Raw genomic sequence first — 23,820 nt, 5'->3', positions numbered from 1 at the left:
CCCCACACCCCCCACTCCTCCCACATCAACGTCTTTCATCAATATGACCCATTCATTGCATATGATGAATACATTTTGAAGCACTGCTATACCACATGGATTATAGTTTACATTGCAGTTTGTTCTCTCCCCTTGTCCATTCAGTGGGTTATGGCAGGATATATAATTCTCTGCATCTGTCCCTGCAATACCATTCAGGACAACTCCAAGTCCCAAAAATGTCCCAATATCACACCTCTTCTTCCCTCTCCCTGCCCTCAGCAACTCCCGTTGCCACTGTCTCCACTTCAATGATAAAATTTCTTCCATTGCTAGAGTCACAATAATTCTATAGTAGAATACCAGTAAGTCCACTCTAGTCCATATTTTATTCCTCCATCCTGAGGACCCTGGGATGGCAATGTCCACTCCACCTTTTTATATCAAGAGGGGTCTTACCACATGACTGATGGATGGGATTCTCCTGCTTGAAGTTGTAGATTGTCTCAGTTCCCTGGTGTGGTGGTTGACCATCCTCACCTCCTTGTTAGCTGACCTGGGTAAGTCCAATGACAATGAACTGGAGAGTAGGTGTTGCAATTCTGCTGAGGTTCAGGGCCCAGCTGGCATATGGACAGTGAAGAGATTCAAGTCTCCTAAGCATACACCAACCCCAGTGCCAACCACAGGTTTAGTAAAAATGACAGAAGAGGCATGCATAAAGAGGTCACATCTGAGTCCAACTCCATCACACTCAGAAGCACAAATTCCAAAGTAGGGCCCACTGGCAAGTCACTGAACTGCAGAGCCATCTGCCATGACTATAGGACCTGGGTGTCTCTATACCCTCAGAAGCACCACTACTTGGGGTTGTATCTACTTAGGCTGTCTCTGAGATCTTCCTGAGATGTGCATAAGCACGTCCCCTCTGATGAACTCCTGACTCATTTTGAAGTCTCAGCCATATAAACTCATTTGTCTTTACCATTTTCCCCTTCTATCCAAGGACTTTTTCTAGTTGCATCACCAGCTGGTACTTGGTAGTAATCCCTCAGCACGAGGGAGTCTCATCCCCAGGAGTCATGTCCCATACTGGGGGAAAGGTAATGCATTTACATGCTACTTTTGCCTTAGAGAGTGGTCTAAGGCACATTTGAGCAACATGAAGGCTCTCAGGAGGTAACTCTTAGGCACTCTGCAGCTCTAGGCCTAGTTGAAATTTCAAGCACACAGGCTCATACGCATAGTCATCAGTATCAAGGGCCATCACTGGACCGTCCTTCTTTACTGGTCTTTGCCTTTGCACTTGGGAGATTATTGCTATTCCATTGGGGAATGTTACAGAGCTCCTCAGGATGGGAACTCATCACTCCCTCAGTTGTCATGTGTAACTCTACCCCAATGACAATACCCAATGTACATCTGAACATATCTATTTACCCTATATACATGCCCTGGAGAACTCCCTCCCACCCATCCATCCCTCTTCAATGACACCACACACCTGTACTCCTCCCTGCCATAGTTGAAACCCTCTGTGATCCAAAACTTCTTCAAAAATGAAGCCTAATATATTACCAAATTCAATTAGTAGTAAAATGGAATAGTAATGATAGGTTTAAAGATTAGAAATAGAATACATAATAATTTAGAAAAAATTTTAAAAAATAGACTGGAGTATTAAAAAGTGAAAAATATCAAAAAACTTTTTTTTGACATTTTACCTTTCATCACTGTAATAGGTGTTACCCTGTATATACAGTGGCGAGGCAATCTCTTCCATTTCTTCCTCAGTGTCTACATCCTTCTTTTAAATTTTTTTTTTATTATGTCTTCAAAAAGTTTTAGGTCATAGTAAAGTCACATATAGAATATAGGGGACTCCCATATACCCAACATTAAGTCCTTTACCCACTTCCCAAGCAATGAATTTTTAAGTGTGGATGTTACTATTGCTACAACTGATGTACAGATACTGAAACATAGCTACTAACCATGATTCCATTATGATTTACATTATGGATTATATTTTAGACTGTAAACTTTTATAAATTTTTGGTGAAATTTAACATGGCCTGTACACATGGTTGATGATCTTGCAGAACACTTCCATTGCCCCCCAGTTACACCCTCTTCCATCTATTCTATTTCTCCCTCTCCAACCCTCAGGGCCCACAGTGACAACCAAGCTTCACTGCTTGAAGGACAAGGTTTATTGATACTTGCAAAAATGCCGAGGGCTTGACACACTAGTCTGTCCTCCCCCATTGGGAGCCACCCATGCTCTCAAGAGACACCCTCCCCTCTGTATCAAAACATCAGGCCTCCCCAGGATGGGGGTACAACATCTTTTGGCTCACTGTATGGTTTCCACCCACTGGTAAAACACACGATGACAAGATGAGCACTCACCCAATCCCTAGAAGCCTACCCCAGGTGCACCCTGTGCCAATACCCTCCATCAAACACCTTAAACCAGTAACACTTCGTTACTATATTTTCTAAAGAGTTTTCTCAACATTATAGTTTCAACCACATACCTGACAATCTCCCATATTCACTTCCTCCCCTTCAACCCTTCCTCCAATTCCACGGACCATTTTGACACATCCTTCCAACCCTAGCCCCCGTCAAGCCTGCAAAGCCCCAACCAATAGTATCCCTACGCCCCTGTTTTATCCCTTCCCTGCACAACTACTTAGCTCCATTTTATCACAGATTTCATCCATGTAGGCATCAGCACACAACCTTCCTCTACTCTCCTATTTCCTATAAGCCTATATTCCAGTCTCTAGTTCTGAGACAGCTTGATTCACTTGATTCAGAGAGGTCATGTGTTGCTGCATCCCTTCCCCCAGCCTTTGTTATCTCCTTCCTCCAGCCGTTGCTGTCCTTCCCGCCAGTCCCGCCCACGTTGCCAATATATAATCTGCCTTCTTCCCTGGCTACTGCCTACCTCATAGCCGCCTGCACAACTCCGCCTATCCACTACCGCCCCGTAGTTAACCCGCCCCAGCTCCTGCCCCTCCCTCTACCCAACCCTATATAACCAAGTGTATTTCCGCAATAAAGCAGACTTGTTCCTGCGCTCAGGCTGTCTCCGTGGTTTTTACCGCGCGTCCCCCACGCCTGGAGAACCTAGGCCTACGCGCTGGCCTAGGGGCTTCCCGCCGAGCCGTGGAAGGCTGCCCGGACCTCGTGGGCCGCTAATCACTGCCAGCGAGCCCACACTTGGGGGCTCGTCCGGGATCCTTTCCTTCCACCGCCTTACGGCCCCTGTTGTCTGCTGTTGCTGTTGTCTACTGGCGACCATTTCAGCTCTCCAGGTAGGGACCCCATCGCCGTCTTTTCTTCTCCCACTATGGGCACCTCCCTCTCTTCACACCATACCCCTCAGGTTCGGCTTTTAGCCGCCCTGCTTGATACCAATGGGGTTCGCGTTTCCCTGAAACAGCTCCAAAAATATTGGGACTTACTACTCCCCTTCAATCCGTGGCTCGCCACCTGCCAGCTCTGGAGCCCGGACACGTACTCACGGCTAATAGATCGAGTTACCTCTGCCATAGAGCATGAAAGGCGGTCTTTTCCGCCCGGCCTGCTGCCTACTCTTGTGGCCGTTCGTGCCTGCCTCCTTGGTGCACCATCCGAAGTCATCCGGGACAAATCGATCAAACAACCCAATGATTATGAGCCCGATGATCTTAGAGACACGAATTCTCTGTCTGACCAGCTCGCCGCAGCTCTCGAGCGCGAGCCTCCCCGCTCGCGCTCCCCGCCGCTTACAGAAACCGTTTCTGTGGCTCCTCAGAATAGCGGACCTCCTCCTCCTTCCTCCACCCCTGCCCAAGATGGCGTGCTTCCTGCTTCTTCCTCACCCGGATTAGAGCCCGCCGGCGGGAACAAAGGCGCTTCCTCTCGCCTTTACCCACCCCTTCCTGTCTCGTCATCCCCCGGGCCGGCCCCCGGAAATGATGTAGCTTCGCCGCCATCTTGGCCGGCCCCCAGAAATGATGTAGCTTCGCCGCCATCTTGGCCGGCCCCCGGAAATGATGTAGCTTCGCCGCCATCTTGGCCGGCCCCCGGAAATGATGTAGCTTCGCCGCCATCTTGGCCGGCCCCCGGAAATGATGTAGCTTCGCCGCCATCTTGGCCGGCCCCCGGAAATGATGTAGCTTCGCCGCCATCTTGGCCGGCCCCCGGAAATGATGTAGCTTCGTCGCCATCTTGGCCGGCCCCCGGAAATGATGTAACTCCGCCGCCATCTTGGCCGGCCCCCAGAAGTGACGTAACTTCGCCGCCATCTTGGCTGGCTCCCAGAAATGACGTGGCTTCACCGCCATCTTGTCCGACGCTCAAAAGGGTCCCGCCACCAGCTTGTTGCCGCCTTGACGCTGCTAAGCTGCCACTCCCTCACTTGTTTCCCACTACCGCTCATCCCTCGCCACCACCATATAACGGCGACTCCGGAAGAGCGCACCCTTCCGCCCCTCAGCTTTACCCGCTCAACCCGCTGCCTACGCCACAGCGCCCTCAGACCTGGCTTCCCTTTACGGCCGAAGAGATCAAGACACTGCGAAAGGCCGTGAAGGAAGATGGTATAGGTAGCCCATATGTCCAACAATTGTTAGAAGAACTGGGAGTTCAACTTGCGCTCCCCTATGACTGGATTTCCTTAGCCCGCGCCATCCTTCAGCCCGGTCAGTTTCTTGAATGGCGTGCCTATTATCAGCATGCTGTTGAGCAGCAAGTAGCAGAGAACGCCCGCATCGGTGTCAGAGATCCACCGGACGCCTACACCGGAATCAACGGCTTTGCTAATCCTCAGTCTTATGTCAATATAGATCCAGGGTTTTGGCAACGAGCAAAGAACCTTGTCCAGCGGTCATTTTCGCTAGTCTCCTCCAAGCAATCTACCAAATTTGCGCAAATGCTTCAAGACCCACAAGAGACCTTTCCTGCGTTTGTCGCACGCGTTCTAGAAGCCTGTCAGCGGAAAATCACCAATGAAGACGCCCAATTTATGTTAGCAAAAGAGCTTATTCTCGACGGATGCCTCGCACCCTTCCGGACTGTCATCCTCCCTCTTCGCGACAAGCAGATACACGAGTGGGTCTTAGCCTGCCGAGATATTGACCCTCAAACTAAAGCGCTTACTACTGCCTTCGCCTCCGCCATGGCTGTGTCCTCTGCCTCTGCTTCTGCCTGCTTTTGATGCGGTCAACCTGGTCATTTCATCCACGAGTGCCCTCAACAAGCGGCTCCCCGCCCTGCCGAGGCACTGCGCCGACCGAGAGGCCCCCCCACACCATGCCCGCGCTGTGGAAAAGGGTACCATTGGGCTCGCGATTGCCGTTCCTCGCAACAGCCTTTAAACTTCCAACGGGGCAAGCCTCAGCCCCTCTCCCAAGAGGCCTTCAAGAGAGCTCCAAAGCCCTAATGTGGACAATGCCTATCACACGTCACCAGAAACCTTCCCTCGAGCTCAAAATCAACGGGCAGTGGCTTGAAGGGCTCTTAGACTCTGGTGCTGAAATCTCTTGTATTCCCTTTGAAATCGCTGCCTTCAACCACTGGCCCCTCGAAACCGGCCCTCAAGTCATTGGCGCCACGGGAGCTGCTACCTCCTGGAAGACATCACAGCCTTTGCATTGGAACGATCGAGAAGGTCACGAAGGCCAAATTCGCCCACTCGTCCTTTCTTCAGTTCAAACCATCCTGTGGGGACGAGATGTCCTCAGCCAGCTAAAAGCTCGAATCACCACAGAAGCCTTCTCAGCCGCGCTGCCCCCCCCCTTCTAGGGGCCACTGCTCCTGTCTCAAGACCTGACCCTATCCCTCTGGAATGGGACACAGAGGAGCCCATCTGGGTCGAGCAGTGGCCCTTGCCCGTGCACAAGTTACAGGCTCTCTCTGCCCTCGTCGAGGAACAACTACAAGCGGGGCACATTGAGCCGTCCACCAGTCCCTACAACTCACCAATCTTTGTCATTAACAAAAAAAACACTAGCAAGTTCCGCCTTCTCCACGACCTTCGAGAAATCAACAAGCACATCAAGCCGATGGGGTCACCCCAGCCAGGCTGCCCCCATCCTACTGCAGTCCCCCAGCATTTTCATGCGGCGACCATCGACATCAAGGACTGTTTTTTCTCCATTCCTCTTCACCCGCGGGACTGCCCACGATTTGCATTTACAGTCCCACGCACTAACAACCAGGGCGCAGCACGCCGATTCCAGTGGAGAGTGCTACCACAAGGTATGTGGAATAGCCCCACCATGTGCCAGCTTTATGTCAACTGTGCCCTCGAGCCGCTGCGCTCTCATTTCCAGCCTGAAGAAACATACATCATCCATTATATGGACGATCTTCTCTTAGCAGCGAGTTCTAGCACCCTTCTCAATGACCTGCTTTCTGCAGTGATGACCAACCTCTCGAGTCTCGGGCTTACCGTACAGTCAGACAAAATAAACCTCAAACCTCCTTTTCAATTCTTGGGCTTTCATTTCCATCACTTCATACAACCGTCAAGCCCTCAGCTGCACATCTCTCCCACTATGACACTGACTGAACTTCAGCAACTTTGTGGGCAAATCAGTTGGCTTCGATCAGCTCTTCCCATCATGACAGCACAAATGCAGCCTCTCTTCGAGCTTCTGCAAACCAAAGATAGCCCACCTGCTGCAGTCCGGCAAAAGATCACCATCACCCGCGCTGCGCAAGAAGCCGTCCAACAAGTCAGTGATGCGCTTCAGCAATGCCGCCTCGAGCGATTCTCTCCAGATCTTCCAATCTTTGCCCTGGTTCTACCGACGCCGGTCACCCCGACAGGTCTCCTGTGGCAAGATGGTCCTCTTCTTTTTCTGCACACGTCAAAGAGCAAACTCCCAAAAATCTGCCCTTTCCTAAGGGCCTGGATTGCGTTGGCCACTGACTTAGTCTTCCTTTCCATACAAACGTATGGTATCCCACCGCACACTATTATTTGGCCTCTTGATGCCAAAGAAGTTTCTTCCCTTATTATGAACAATACCCAGATGCAGAGCTTAGTAGAGCTCTTTCGCGGCTCCTTTGATAATCACTACCCTCATCACCGTTTGCTGCAAGGGGTGTCTCAGTTAGCATTCTCTAACCCATTCCGCCCGTTGCCTGCGCGGAACCCCATTCCATCAGCCATCACTGCCTTCACAGACGCCTCAAAAACAGCGTTTGCAGCCGTTATCTACACTCCTGGAAAACCTGAGCCCCAGCACTTAGTATTCGCCAATGACTTTTCTGTTCAAGTAGGCGAGCTCCTAGCAGTCGCAGCGGTCCTCAATCTCCACCCAAGCCAGCCTCTCAATATCTTTACAGACAGCCTATACACACTACAAGTTTGTCGCAGCCTGCCACTTGCCACCTTTTTGCCAGGCGATTCAAACATTGACCGAGCGCTTGCCTTCATGCAGCGCTTACTTGAAACGAGACAGCAGCCCTGGTTCATCACACATTTGCGAAGTCATTCCAACCTTCCGGGGCCCCTTGCCCACGGCAACAACCTTGCCGATGCGGCGGTGTCAAGCTTTAGAGTATTTCCTTTAGCCTGCAAAGATTATGTTGTGGATGAAAATCTGCTTGGAGACCCCATCAACCACGCTAAGTTGCTGCACTCGCGGTTTCATTACTCAGCGCGGACAATTCGCAAGCTCTATCCAGAATTACCCGCTGAAACCTGCAAGCACCTAGTGCGCTCGTGCCGCGTGTGCGCCCCTCTCCTCCCTCTGGGGCCCCTGCAACCCCGAGGTGTCAACCCTCGCGGCCTCCGACCTAACTCGCGGTGGCAACTAGATGTCACTCATGTCAGCGCCTTCGGCCGCTTCAAGTATCTTCACGTAGCCATTGACACCTTTTCCCATCTGTGCTACGCGGTGCCCCTCGCAGGGGAGAGTGCCAAACATTGCATCAAGGCTCTTCGCCAAGCCATTCTGTTCATGGGAGTCCCGTGGGACCTCAAAACAGATAACGGGCCAGCATACCGCAGTGCTTCCTTTGCCAACTTTGTGCAAATGTATCACATCACACATCACTTCGGCATTCCGTATAACCCACAAGGACAAGGAATTGTCGAACGCACTCATCAACAGCTCAAGCTACTCATTCAAAAAGAGAAAGCCTCTTCCCCCCACAAAGCTCCAGCAGATGTTGTAACAGCTTGTCTCATCCATCACAATCTCCTAACTTTTGATAGTCAAGGACTCTCTCCCACGCATAAGCATTGGGGACCTATGTGGCCGCCTTCCCAAACTCCTGTGGTCTACTGGAAAGACCCAGCTTCCAATCGCTGGCAAGAAGAACCTGTCCCTCTGCTAGCACAAGGAAGAGGGTTCGCCTGTATTTTCCCAGAAACAGAACGACAGCCTCTTTGGGTCCCAGGAAGGTACATCCGGCCTGCAACACAGCAGCTTGACCTAGATGATATCCCGCGCCCACTAGCGCCAGACCCCGAAGACATCCCACGTCCTTTGATACCAGAACACAATGCTAATGGCAATGATTGAGACATCGGCCAAGCCCCCTCCTAAAAATGTTTCTATTCCAATAAGTGCTCTCTCTAAGTTTCTTTCTGCTGATTGCCCCTCCTCTATGGGGGCTCTTTTTTCCTTTTTGTCATTCCAGATCTTTCCAAAGACCCAACTCTGCACAAGAGAAGCCTCTGCTACCTCCGCAACCCGCCGTTGACAAGTGCCTGACCTTCACCAAAACGTGCCTTATAACCTATCAATAAAGGGAACTCACCGTGCAAATGCTCCTCAAGCTCCCCTCCCACCCACTCTTACTTTGCTTTTTTCTTGCAATTTTCATTTTTCTAACAATCTTTTCAGCTGTCTGTCTCGCAGCCACAGCCCCAACAGACTGGAACCTTCGTCAATGTCTTCTCCTCGCTATTGCCTGGTTGCTTCTAATTGCTATCCTCATCTCTCTTGTAGTCCTTCTCCCATGACCACTATGCGCCCCCAAGTACATTCATCTGAGCCTACTACCCCAACAACGTCGCCCATGGGGACCACACCAGCTCTCTCTCGCCGCGAACGACATCGACAACGCTTCTTTGCCCGCCGCCTAAGCCGACTTTCTCTTGAAGATGATGACCCCATCGAACGCCAAATTCTTCAACTCCTCAGACAAGCCCGCTCTATCCAGACCCCTGCCTCCTGCCCCTCCACCCTCCCCCGTCTCATTCATCTCCTTATCCTCATGCTATCTCTAGCCTCCTCTGCTACCGCCAACCTGAATCACCAGCCCTTCAATTGGACCCTCAGCCTCTGGCAGTTTGAAAAACTTCTCGCCTTCAACGTGACTGCTGGAGCCCCCTCCTTCACGCTGCACGTTTGCCGGCTAGCTGGATACGATCACACAGATACTAAAATCTCAGGCTCTGTTATAAATACATTTAACATGGGATACATCAGTAATAAGTTGCCACCCCGACCCAAGTGCTCAGGCACCCCTAGCAGTGGCCTTACTGGCCCCTACGGGAAAACTCTTTCCAGTTACTATATATGCCCCCCTTCAGTGAGAGGCTGTCATGATCCGACACATTACTACTGCCCATCCTGGGGCTGTGAAACCATAGCCTATGGCCTGTCTACAACCCCAAAAGACAAAGACCCATATCTCACTCTCAAGTATGGAAATCGATGGGACCGCGTCACACTTTCTGTCAAAGACCCTAATTCAGATCAGTGGTTCACAGGCCGCACTTGGGGGATCCGTCTGTATATGACCGAGTATGACCCTGGTGCCTTTTTTATTATAATGAAAAGACCTGTCTCCGCCCCACTCTCTGCTATTGGTCCCAACCACATCCTTAACCCTCCTCCCCCACCCACTGTTCACCTTCTTCCGTCCTCATCTACTCCCCTCAAAATCTCTTCCACCTCGACTGCCTTCGTTCCTTCTACTAGGCCCACTTCCCCCCCTGCTTCAGATTTACAACCACATCCTCTCATCTCCTCTAGTCCCTACTTCAAACTCCTAAACGCCTCCTATTTCTCTCTCAACGCCTCCCACCCCAACCTCACTCGCTCTTGCTGGTTGTGTCTTTCCCCCAGCCTCCCCCTCTATGATCCACTTGCTATTCCTTCACCACTCTTTACTTCCTCCACCGACGATTCCCCCTCTTCCTGCAATTGGAATCAATCTACTCATGTCCCACTCACTTTTACGCACATCTCTTCCAAAGGTTTATGCATTCACCCCCGTTCTTCTCGCACTCCCAGCCTTACAGCCTGTGCCAACTATACCTCCCCAAATATCTCTACCAAATACTTAATTCCTCTAAACACTACCCTATGGCTTTGCTCTTCCACCGGACTTACTCCATGCTTATCTGTTGCTACACTTAACAAGACCAAAGAAACATGTGCTCTTATCCTCCTCACACCTCGAGTCATTTATCACACTCCTCTACATTTCTTTGAAGCCTTTGATCACACGCAAGAAGCTATTTACCTCCACAAACGCGAACCTATTACTGCTGTACTCACTGTCACTTCCCTCCTAGCTGCAGCTGGAGCTGCCACTGGTGTTGCAGCTCTAGCCACACAAGCATCTGCCCTCCAAAACCTCAGACAAGCAGTAGACTCTGATATCATCTACCTCCGTGATGCAGTCAAATACCTTAAAGACTCTCTTAATTCTCTCTCTGAAGTTGTCCTGCAAAACCGCCGAGGCCTTGACCTCCTCCTCCTTAAAGAAGGTGGCCTATGTGCTGCTCTAGGAGAAGAATGCTGTGTTTATGCTAACTATACCGGCTTAGTAGACTCTAGCTTAAAAGAACTTGAAAAAGGTCTCAACCAACGCCGACTTGAACGAGCCCAAACTGCTGGTTCCTGGGGCTTCCTGCAGCCCCTCCTCCCCTATCTCCTCCCGTTACTAACCCCAGTTCTCCTCATTGTCCTGGGCCTCACCGTCGGTCCCTGGGCCATTCGACGAATCATCCGCCTTGCCAAAGATCATGCTGACAGTGTATTCTCCTCATTTGTCCAAATTCATTACCAACGTCTCGTTGCTTCTGATTCCATTCCTCAATCTCGACCATGTCCTCGCCCCCCTTCCCACCGTACTTCCTGCCTGTAAGCTGCTTACTGTAGAACTCCCTGACCATAGCCGCCGGCACGGGTTTGTTTCCCTCGGCGTAAAGGGCTTGGGTGCACCCCCCGCCCCCCTTTATTGCTATACGTCAGAGAAATTTTACAGTTAAGTTAGCCACAGTGCTATCCACCCCAAAAAAGCAACATCAGGTTAGATATTTCATTTAGCACTAGCACGTACTGACTCTAAGGGCTATACATGCATCCTGATCAAATGCTATGTCATTTGCCCTTAGCCAGTCAATTCTGCCCCCTCACCCCTCGTCCTCCCCAGAGATACTCTGTTTTCATCTACTCTCCCTTAAAAAACAGAAGGAGCAATTGTTGCTGCATCCCTTCCCCCAGCCTTTGTTATCTCCTTCCTCCAGCCGTTGCTGTCCTTCCTGCCAGTCCCGCCCACGTTGCCAATATATAATCTGCCTTCTTCCCTGGCTACTGCCTACCTCATAGCCGCCTGCACAACTCCGCCTATCCACTACCGCCCCGTAGTTAACCCGCCCCAGCTCCTGCCCCTCCCTCTACCCAACCCTATATAACCAAGTGTATTTCCGCAATAAAGCAGACTTGTTCCTGCGCTCAGGCTGTCTCCGTGGTTTTTACCGCGCGTCCCCCACGCCTGGAGAACCTAGGCCTACGCGCTGGCCTAGGGGCTTCCCACCGAGCCGTGGAAGGCTGCCCGGACCTTGTGGGCCGCTAATCACTGCCAGCGAGCCCACAGTCATGTAGTATTTTTCCCTCAATGCCTGGCTTGTTTCACTCAACATAAGACCCTTAAGATTCATCCACATTATCCCATGTGTTTTAGTTCTGTATTCCTCCTTACAGCTGAGTAGTATTCCATTGGATGTATATACCACAATTTGTTTATCCATTCATCTGTTGATGGGCATTTGGGTTGATTCCAACTTTTGGCAATAGTGAAAAATGCCGCTATGAATATTGGTGTGCAAATATGGGGTCATGTCCTTGTTATCAGTTCTTCTGGGTATATACCCAGCAGTGAAATTGCTGGGTCATATGGCAAATTTATAGCTAGTTTTTTCAGGAACTGCAAACTCTCCTCTACAATGACTAGATCCTTCTACATTCCCATCAGCAGTAGATGAGGGTTCCCATTCCTCACAATGCTCTCCAACACTTGTAGTCCTCTTTTTTTAATAGCCACCAGTCTAATTGATATAAGATATAATTTCATTGTAGTATTGATTTGCATTTTCCAAACAGCTAATGACATTGAACATCTTTTCATGTGATTTTTAGCCATTTGTTTTTCTTCTTTGAAGAAGTGTCTGTTCAAATCTCTTGCCCATTTTTTAAATGGGTTGTTTGTCTTTGTATTTTCAAGATACAGTATTTCTTTGTATATATTGGATGTTAGACTCCTCTCAGGTATATGGTTACCAAATATTTTCTCCCATTGGGAAGGCTGTCTTTTCACTTTCTTGATAAACTCCTTTGAATTGCAAAAGGCTTTAATTTTGAGGAAGTCCCATTTACATATTTTTTTCTTTCATAGTTTGTGCTTTGGATGTGAAGTTCATGAAGCCATTTCCGATTACAATTCTTATAGATGCTTCCCTACATTGTCTTCCAAGGTCTTTGTAGTCTTGGCTCTTATATTTAGATCTTTGATCTATCTTGAGTTGATTTTTGTAAAAGGTGTGAGATGGTATTCCTCTCTCATTCTTTTGCATATGGATATCCCATTCCCCAAGCACCATTTGTTGAAGAGGCCATTCTCTCCCAGTTGAGTGGGCTTTGTGGTCCTGTTGAATATCAGATGACTGCATATGTGAGGATCTATATCAGAACTCTACATTTGGTTCCCTTGGTCTGCATGTCTATCCTTGTGCGAATACCATGCTGTTTTGACCACTGTAGCTTTGTAGTATGTTTTAAAGTCAGGAAGTATGATTCCTCTGATTCCATTTTTCTTTTTCAATATGTCTTTGGCTATTCAGGGTCTCTTTCCCTTCCAAATAAATTTCAGTTAGTTTTTCAAGTTCAATAAAAAGGCTGTGTTGGGAAGCTGATATGGCTCAATCAATTGGGTTTGCCTACCATATGGGAAGTCCTGGGTTCACTTCCCAGGGCCTCCTTGTGAAGGCAAGCTGACCCACACTCATGGAGAGCTGATGGCCTCCTCCCATGGAGAGCCAATGGCCCGTGCTTGCAGAGAGCTGGTACAGCAAGATGATGAAACAAAGGGAGATAAGCAGATACAGAAGAATGCCCAGCGAATGGACACAGAGAACAGACAGCAAGCAAGTGGTGGTGGTGGTGGTGGGGAATAAATAAATAAAAAATAAATCTTTAAAAAAAATGTGTAGAGTAGAAAATAGAAGGACATTACAAACCCACTATTCAGAAGAAACCACTATACAGGAAGTTGTATATTCTCCTAGACTTCTTTCTATGAATATATAATTCATACATACAGAAAAAAAAAGTCTGTGTTGATTTTTATTGGATTAAATCTGTAGATCAGTTTGGGTAAGCTAGACATCTTAATGCTATTTAGTCTTCCTATCCATGAACAGGAAATATTCTTCCATTTATTTAAGTCTTCTTTGATTTCCTTTAACAGTGTTGTGTAGTTTTCTGTGTATAAGACTTTTACATGTTTAGTTAAATTTATTCCTAGGTATTTCATTTTTTTAATTTAATATTGTAAATGGTATTTTTTTCTTGATTTCCACCTCAGGCTGCTTATTAATGGTGTGCAGAAATGCTACTTACTTTGTACCTTGATCTTATAACCTACAACTTTACTGAAGTCATTTATAAGTTACAGAAGCTTTGTTGTAGATTTTGCAGGGCTTTCTGTGTATAGGATCATGTCATTTGCAAATAGTGAAATTTTGACTTCTTCCTTTCCATTTGGATACCTTTTAAATCTTTTTCTAGCCTCAGTGCTCGAGCAAGTACTTCTAACACAATGTTAAATAGGAGCGGTGATAGTGGGCATCCTTGTCTTGTTCCTGATCTTAGAGGGAAAGCTTTTAGAATTACACCATCAGATATGATGTTAACTGGATTTTTCATAGATACACTTTATCATATTCAGAAAGTTTCCTTCTATTCCTATCTTTTGCACTGTTGTTGTTGTTTTTTAAGATTTATCTATCTATTTATTTATTTATTTCTGCTCCCCCCCCCTTTGTGGCTTGCTTATTGTCTTCTCTCTGTGTCCATTTGCTGTGCGTTCTTCTGTGTCTGCTTGTCTCTCCTTGTTGCATCATCTTGCTGCTCCAGCTCTTCATGGGCATGGGCAGTCAGCTTTCTGTGGGCACAGGCCATCAGCTCTCCATGGGCATGGGATCTGATCCCAGGGCATCCCATATGGTAGATGGGAACCCAATCGATTGAGCCACAGCCACTTCCCTTTTGCAGAGTTTTTATCAGGAAAGGGTGCTGTATTTGGTCAAATGCTTTTTCTGCATTTGTAGATATGATCATGTGAATTTTTTCCTTCATTCTGTTTATTTTTCATATGTTGAACCATCCTTGCATAATAGGAGTGAAACCCACTTGGTCATGGTGTATAATTCGTTTGCTGTGCTGTTGAATATGATTAGCAAGTATTTTGTTGAAGATTTTAGCATCTAGATTCATTAGAGAGATTGGTCTGTAATTTTCCTCTCTTGTGGTGTCTTTGGTTTTGCTATTGGGGTAATTTTGGCATCATAGAATGAGTTAGGCAATGTTCTTTCTATTTTGATTTTTTGGAAGAGTTTGAGCAAGATTGGTGTTAGTTATTTCTGGAATGTTTGGTAGAATTCACCTGTGAAGCCATCTGGCCTCAGGCTCTTCTTAGTTGGGAGGTTTTTAATGACTTTACTTGTGATTGGTCTGTTGAGTCATCGATTTCTTCTTTCATCAATGTATGTTACTTATGTGTTTCTGGTAATTTGTCCATTTCCTCTAAATTGTCCTTCTTGTTGGCATATAGTTTTTCAAAGTATCCTCTTATGAGATTCTCTATTTCTATAGGGTCAGTGATGATATCCCCTTTCTCATTTCTTATTTGTGTATTTGCATCTTCTCTCTTTTTTTCTGTGTTTGTCTAACTAAGGGCTTGTCAATTTTATTGATCTTCTTGAGGAACCAGCTCTTTGTTTTGTTTGTGTTTTGTGTGTGTGTGCTTTTTTATTTTCTATTTCATTTAGTTCTGTTCTGATCTTTGTTATTTCTTTCTTTCTTCTTCCTTTGGGTTAGTTTGTTGTTTATTTACTAATTCCTTCAAGTGTACATTTAGGTCCTCAATTTTAGCTCTTTTTCTTTTTTGCTTCCTCAAAAATATCATGAGCCATATAAATTAACATTTTTTTCTGAAAAAGAACAGTGTATACATACATACATACACACATACACATGTAAGCATACATTTAATCTGTCTTGACTTTAATATGACTTAAAATTGAGGTCAGAACAAGACAGGAATATGATACAAATCACGTGACTTCAAGCATAGCAATAGCTCAAGCATTTTACTGGAGGTACCTATATTTATATTTCTCATAACTAATTTATCTAGGGAAACATATATGTAAGTTTAATAATGACATCTATGTCTCCCATTCCAATTCAGTTATTTCCACATAGATCAGTTGATATGATGGATGACAAATTATCTTCTTTATTAGAGATTAAGTTGGATTGGACAAACCCAGCCTGTGTGCATAGTCAAATTCACTCCTAATACTTTCACCACTTAATTGAACTTTTCACTTGTGCTATAAGTCATTCCCCTACCATCACCTTTTTAGGGGCTACACCTGCATGACAGCTTTACCTTATAAAAGCTAGTTGAAAAGTATCTATAGCATACTAGGCCATGAATGCTCAACTCCTTTTCTCAGTTCACCAATCAGATAGTCATTCCTGCTGTCTTGGGAAGGATTGACTAAACAGGCAGAAATGGTCAGGAAAAAATCACTTTTCATAACTGTGCCTCAGAAAGGATGGGTACTCCCATGTTGTAGCCACAGAAAGTATGGTAGAGGAAAATAAAGAATGGTTTTCACTAATATGGCCCTCCACCATGATATAAATACATGTTTTTTTTAATCAGTCCTTTCTGAGTAATGAAAAGTTGGAGGATAAACATATTACATCTTCAGGTAAGAAAAAAATGGTTATATTGAAACCTCAGAAAACAATTATATAATTCAGTTTAATCAAAGAAATCTACTCTTTGAAAAGAAGGAAGAAGAGTAAGAGAGGGCAAAACAATTCAGCATGGGATGAGAGAAAACTAATTAAAAATAAATATTGCAAATAATTGAGAAGCATGAGGTTGATTGCTATATATGAGTCATATCTGTGGTGGCCATTTTAAAAGCAAATATAATGTTAGAAATATGTTAACAGGGATAGGATATACAAAAACAAGTATATTGAGGATTCTTCAAGCTCATAAGACAGTATTATGTTCAGTTTTTAAAAGTATATATAAAACAGGTCTTGGGAAAAAATAGAAAGTTTCCATAGGAGAACACCGACAAGGATAAAATGCTAGAAGGCAATGTTGGACAGTTAAAAGAGCATGCATGTTCTTTGAAACAGCAGATCTGGGTTGAAAGATTAGTCTTACAACTTGTTAGTCACAGGGTCTCAACTGTGCCAGTTGACCTCCCCTATCCTCCTTTGCATTCCCTGTGAAATGAGAGCAATTTAATGTTGAATACAACACATGTTGCCTGGTGTATGGTAACCACTCAAGCACAAATAGTGTCCTCTCTCCCTGGGAAATATATTCCTGAAAATTAGAAACTGCAAAAAATGAATTGGTTGGAAAAAATGCTTTGAATGAGAAGTGATTGGTCTGTTCTTCCTCTGGTGTACGATCTTAATATCCTGAAGAGTCTGAGCTGGAACAATTAAATTGCATTAATTTTCTTCTGTCTTCCAGGAGAATATTATATTGGAATAGGCCTAGGCATGGAGGGTCCAAACCAGGACATTATGCAAAATGTTAATAAATATGTAACTAAATTATATGAAAATAACACAGCCTAATCTCTTTTGTAGCAATTTCAATTTCAGATGTGTTCCACATTGTAATATGAAAAATATCCCTAACCATTTATTGTGAGACAGAACGAGCATAAATATTTTGTGAGATGTATTGGACAATTTAATGCATAATGTATATTGCTTACTAATAAATATTTATTTTATAGCTTTTACAACTGGGACAGTCAGATTGCTACTTGGAATTCAAGTCCCAATTATCAGGTGATTCCTGATAATCCAGAAGGTTTACTTTTCAAATACAAAAGAGATAGAAAAATTCTCAATGTGGACCCTAAGGTAATTCTTCTTTTGTGCTTACTTAACTTTCCAAAATGTATTGTATTTCTACCATTATTCAAAAACAAAATTATTTTGAAACTTGAAGCATGTACTATCTTAAAAACAAACAAGACTTAATAACTCATCAGAAATTAAGAAGGAAGTGTTGTAGTGTGATTTAAAGGGAATTTACAAGTGAGAACATTTCTCCATGCTGAAGAGCAGAATTAGATCACTGTGTCAGAGAGCAATGCATCTGTCTGCTCTGATATAGAGAGGTCCCTGACATTTTCATTCTGAATGGGAATGTGAGACATTACAGCAGGGGAAATTTGACCTCACGTATGTGCTATTCTAATATCCCTTTTTATAGGTGAATAGCACTAAAAACTATATGCCCCCTATTTTTAATTGCTAACTTAGAGAAACCTTTTATTTAAATATTTTAAACATGTGTTCCGTGGTATTTTGAATTTGCTCAAGGAAAATTATTTATATTACACATATTTTCAAAGAGTGTATTTTCATATAACTGATTAATTTTAATCATGACTTGTCATATGACTGGGAAGTCATTATGTGATTTCTTTTTTCTTAACTTTTGAAAAATATGTTGTTCACATCACAGCAACATGTCCAAAGGACAAAAAAAAAAAAAGAGTTCACAGTGAAAGAAACAACCAAAAAAAAGTGATATGTATTGGGTATGGCAGGATAGACAAAAGGAAAAGGAGAGTCAAAATCTAAAAAAACTTTTCCTACTAGATTGTGGTAAGATGGAGGAGTAGAAAGCTCCAGAAATCAGTCCTTCCAGTAGAACAAGGACTAAACAGGGAGGAACTGTTGGAATCAACTATTTCACAACTCCGTAGTAGAGTAGAACACCGTAGCATCCAGGAAAGAGCAAGAGGAAGAGCGTAGTAAATTGCGATAAATACCAGTGATTTGCACTCTCCACACTGCAGCAAGCATTGCCCATCTCCCAACCTCACAGCAGTCAGCAGCAAGGTACTGGCACAGCTTGTTGGTGCCAAAGTGGGACATAAAATTCCAGTTCCCCAATATCTGGAGGTGATGTGGGCTATGGGTGGGAGGCTCTTTGTCTCTTCGGAGATAACCTTAACCTAAACTGTCTGTCCTGACTTGTGGGTGTAGAATGTTAAGAGGTTGCAATCCTGCCCTTGGTGACCATGGCAACGACTCCAGTCCCAGGAAACAGTTTAACAATGCAAAGTCTATAAACTTTAAATATTCAGGGGAAATGCAAACCAAATGTGCTAAAAGCTTATGTAGAAAGTATGAAGTCCATGCTAAAAGCTTACCTAGGATGTAGAAGATATATGCTAATTCAAGCCTATTGAGAATTAAAACAAAAGGACCATTTGGCCTTTCCTCTCTGTATAAAAGGGACACAAAAATCTTGTTCAGGGCTCAGGATTGAAACAGAAAGTTCCTGAGTCTAGCCGGCCATCAATAAACTATTTTTCCTTCTCAAAATCATTCCTGAGTTCTGGCCTCTCTATACGCAAATAATTGAACCTCTCTCATATTCTACAACAGAGGTATATGGCCTGAGAACTGATCACTGCTCTTGATTAGCTACTTCAGATCACTGTGGACCTGGTTCTGACGGTGGCCATTTTTCCAACCCATCCCATACAAAGCTGCAGGGTGGGGGAAGAGGGAGAGATGTAAGGATGGTACATTTCCTCACAGTTGTGGTGGGCAGTTAAGGGCTGCATTTACTGGGCAGGTGCTAAGACAGGGAAAGCCATAGCAGAAGCTACTTGTACCCTTCCTGGCCCCCTCCCTCATCCCCTCACCTGGGCATTTTGAGCCTAAAGCCAGTTGGTGGTTCCCTAGTCTTGTTTTGAGTGGGAAAGACTGAATTACGAAACTCTTACCCAGCTTGACCCTACTTCCAGCACTTGCCTTCCAGGCAAAAGCAGCTTGAGACAGAGAAAGCAGAACAAGGAACAATTGAGTCTAGTAGCCTGGGGCAAAAGTTTACCTGCTTTAAATCCTGTAGAAGACCACCTGGAGGTCTGTTTCTTAGGGAATACAGAGAGTATTCAAAGTACTGTAAATAGGGGAACTCCTAAAGTTATTAGCAAGCAAAAGACCAGGACAAAACACAGGCCCAGAAAAGGCGGGGGCGGGGGGGGGGGGGGGGGGGGGGCACGGACGACCCTGCCCTTTGGAGTTGCCTAGAAGAGATCCTCTTGATAGGAAGGCTGACTTCTGAAGGAGAGCACCTATCAAAGCACCAATTTGCAAAGACTGTGAAAGATGTTTTTTGCTTATGTTTTCTTGGGTTTGTTAACTCTTCACACTCAAGAAAATCTCTGTCATATCATTAACCGAATACAAACTCAAGAATCAGGACTCCCAGGGAATAAATCTCAGAATTAACATTTTAAAATATTGAAATATACAGTGTGTAACAAAAGATTACAAGACAAACAAGAAACAAGAAATGATGGCCCCTCCAGAGGTATAGGATAAAAATCCAGAAAATAGTAATGAATAACATCAGACTTTGGACATACTGGATGAAGACTTTTAAAAAATAATCTTCAATATGCTCAAGGAGATGAAAGAGAACACAGAGAAGGAACTGAGGGATATTAGGAAAACAATGAATTACAATATGAGTATCTCAAAAAAGAGGTAGGAATTTTAAAAAGGAACAAAACCAAACTACTGGAGTTGAAGAACACAATACTTGAAATGAAAAATTCCCAGAAAGGTATCAATAGGAGATTGGAGCTGGCAAAAGAAAGAATCAGCAAACTCAAAGCAAAGAAAATTGAAATGAGTTGGACTGAGGAACAGATAGAAAAAATAATTATAAGAAGCAAAATAGCCTGAGACTTCTGGAACACCACCAAGCATAACAATATACAAATATTGGGAGTCTTAGAAGGAAAAGAAAGTAGGAGAAAGAAGGCATATTCAATGAAATAATTACAGAAAACCTCCCAAACTTAACAAACTTTTCCAAAAAACTGAAGAGAAGGAAACACTACCTAATTTATTCTGTGAGGTCAACATCACCCTCATACCAAAGTCAGATAAATATACAAGAAGAAAAGAAAATTATAGGCCAATATCTTTTATGAATATAGATATAAAACTCCTTGTGGCAGTTTGATATTATTGATGAATTCCAAAAAGAAATATCAATTGTGTTTGTAAACTGATCTCTTCCTCTGGGTGTTTCACTTTTACTTGATTAAATTAAGATTAGGGCTTTGATTTGGCCACATCAGTAGGACCTTGAGTCCCTGCCCCTTTGGTGGGCAGACACGCACACAGAAAACAACACAGCAGAGGAGAGAGCTTAGATTTGATACTGGAGCCCGGGGGAGAAAGCCAAGCCATTCACTTGATAGTTTACAGCTGGTCATGAGAAGAGAGCAGAGCAGCTGAGCCCAGAGAGAGATGAGCCCTGGGAAGAGAGATGAGTCTTATGCCAACCTACAGCTGAGATAGGAAGAAGCTGAGACCATGGAGCCTTAAAAGGGTTCAGGAGGCCTGAACCCTTGCAGAGACCAACAGCCATCTTGCTCCAACACATGGCAAAAGACTTTAATGAGGGAAGTAACTTACTTTTACAGTCTAGTGACTGTAAGCTTCTACCCCAGATAAACACCCTTTATAAAAGCCAGCAGATTTCAGCCTTTATAAAAGTCAGCATCCCTTGGCTGACTAATATACTCCTCAAAAAATACTAGCATCTGAATCCATCAGCACATTAAAAGAACTAAACATCATGATCAGGTGGGATTTATCCCATGTATGCAAAAGTGATTCAACATAAGATAATCAAATGATCATCTCAATTGATGCAAAAAAGCCATGTGACAATATACAGCATGCTTTCTTGATAAAAACACTTAGAACACTTAGAATAAAGAAAATTTCCCTAACATAATAAAGGATATCTACCTTATATATTATTTATTGATGAAATACTAAAAATTTTCCCTCTAAGAGCAGGAACAAGACAAGGATGTCCACTGTTACCATTGTTATTCAACATTGTACTACAAGTTCTATCCAGAGTAATTAGGCAAGAAAAAGAAATAAAATTTATCCAGATTGGAAAGGAAGAAGGAAAACTTTCCTTATTTGCAGATGACATGATTCTATACAGAAAATCCTGAAAATCACAACAAGGCTCCTAAAGCTAATAAATGAACTCAGCAAAGTTGTGGCATACAAAATCAACACCCAAATCAGTTGCGTTTCTATACACTAGTAATGAACAATCAGAAGAAGAGCTCAGGGGAAAAATTCTATTTACAATAGCACCTAAATGAATCAAATATCTAAGAATAAATATAACCAAAGATATAAAAGAACCTATACCAGAAAACTCCAAAATATTGATAAAAGAAATCACAGAAGACCTAAATAAATGGAAGGAAATTCTCTGTTCATGAATTGAAAGGCTAAATATTGTTAAGATGTCAATTCTACACAAAGTATGGTGGGGATGTAAAATGGTGCAGCTGCTGTGGAAACCAGTTTGACAGTTCTTCGGAAAACTAAGTATAGAATTACTGTATGATTCAGCAATCCCTCTATTTTTGAAAATACCCAAAAGATTGAAAGCAGGGACTTGAACAGATATTTACACACCCATGTTTGGAGTGCCATTATTCACAATTGCCAAAAATAAAAGCAACCCAGTTGTCCACCAACTGATTAATGGTTTTTTTAAAAACATGGTATATACACGATATAAAATTTTTCAACCATAAAAAGAAATTAATTTCTGAAATAGGTGACAAAGTGGACGAACTTTGAAGGCATCATGTTGAGTGAAGTAAGTCAGACACAAAGGAGAGATGTCATATGACCTCCCTGATATGAAATAGATAAAGCAAACTCATAGAATATTAATCTAGAATATAGGTTACCAGGAGATGGGATGAGGGTAGGGTATAGGGAGTCAATGCTTATATTGTAGAGAATTTCTTCTTAGTACAATGGAAAAGTTTTGGTAATGGATGATGGTGATGGTAGAATAAAATTCTGAATGCAATTAATATCTGAGTTATCTATTTGAATATGGTTAAGAAGAGAAATTTTCAGTTATAAATATTTAACCAGAATAATTTTTTAAAATCCATGGCACTGTACCACAAAGTGAATCCTAAGGTAAACCACTGTATTAGTCAGCCAAAGGGGTGCTGATGAAAAGTACCAGAAATCTGTTGGCTTTTATGAAGGGTATTTATTTGGAGTAGCAGCTTACAGTTACCAGGCCATAAAACATAAGTTACGTCCCTCACCAAATTCTGTTGCCATGTGTTGGAGCAAGATGGCTGCTGACATCTGCAAGGTTCAAGTTTCCTCTTCCTCTTAAGGCTATGTGGTCCCAACTTATTGCAATATCAGCTATAGGCTAGGATGAGTCTCATCTCTCTCTCTGGGCTCTTCCGAGCTCAGCTGCTCTGTTCTCTCCACAACGTCAGCTGTAAACTCTCAGGCAAATGGATCATGTCTCTTCCCAGGGCCTCAGTGCAGTGGAGCCACCTCTATTCCTCTGTGTTCTTTTTCTGTGTGTTTACTTCCTGGAGTTCTAGCAACCAAAAAACTCCAGCGTCAAAATTCCACTCTCCGCTCTGCCATGTGGTTTTCTCTGTGAGTCCCTGCCTATCACGGGGACAAAGACTCAATATCCTATTGACATGGCCCAATCAAACCCTTAATCATAATTTAATCAAGTAAAAGTGAAACTTCTGAATCCAATATAATCTAATATGCCCAGAGGTACAGACCAGTTTACAAAAGTGATCTAATATCTATTTTTGGAATTCATAAATAATGCCAAACTGCTACAACAATGGATGATATTACTAGTACAATTATAAGAATGTCCTTTTGTCAGTTGTAACAAATGTACCACACTAATGCAAGGTGTTAATAATAGGGTGGTTTATGGGAACCCTGTATTTTATGCATGGTTTTTCTGTAAACACACAACTTCTCTAATAGGAAGGAAGGAAGGAAGGTAGGAAGGAAGGGAGGGAGGGAGGGAAAAAGGAAGGAAAGAAGGTTGGTTTTCCTACCAAAATAATAAAAATAATTTGTTTCACATCTACTTAGTACAATTTCTTGTGCATAAAGAGTGCTCCAATACCCATGTGTTCACAGAATGAATGAATGGAATTCTGTAGCAGGAAACAATATCATTTGCCATGTGATTCAGCTCCAAATAACAGAAAGCCCATGAAAGTGGCTTAAACAGGATAGAAGTTTGTTTTTCTCCTATATAAGTCTATATATTGGCAGTCCAAGGTTGGTATGGCAGCTCCATGGTCATCTAGCCAAGGTGGCCTTCATCTTCTTGAATCAAAATAGATCTCCACCCAAGGAAACCACATGAGAATGCATAGCAAGG

The 23,820-nt window shown here is 44.0% G+C and overlaps 1 protein-coding gene across 1 annotated transcript in view; it reads left to right on the top strand.

Moving 5' to 3' along the window:
- CFAP299 (cilia and flagella associated protein 299) overlaps nucleotides 1-23,820 on the top strand; it is a 785,488-nt gene that overhangs the window by 744,376 nt on the left and 17,292 nt on the right. The window contains exon 5 of the mRNA XM_058296521.2: nucleotides 17,294-17,423. Within this exon, the coding sequence (XP_058152504.1) occupies nucleotides 17,294-17,423 (130 nt within the window). The remainder of the gene's footprint in view (nucleotides 1-17,293; nucleotides 17,424-23,820) is intronic.

The sequence above is a fragment of the Dasypus novemcinctus genome, chromosome 1 (assembly GCF_030445035.2).
Source record: "Dasypus novemcinctus isolate mDasNov1 chromosome 1, mDasNov1.1.hap2, whole genome shotgun sequence".
NCBI classification, from domain to species: Eukaryota; Metazoa; Chordata; class Mammalia; order Cingulata; family Dasypodidae; genus Dasypus; species Dasypus novemcinctus.
This window is presented reverse-complemented; position numbering and strand designations above follow the sequence as displayed.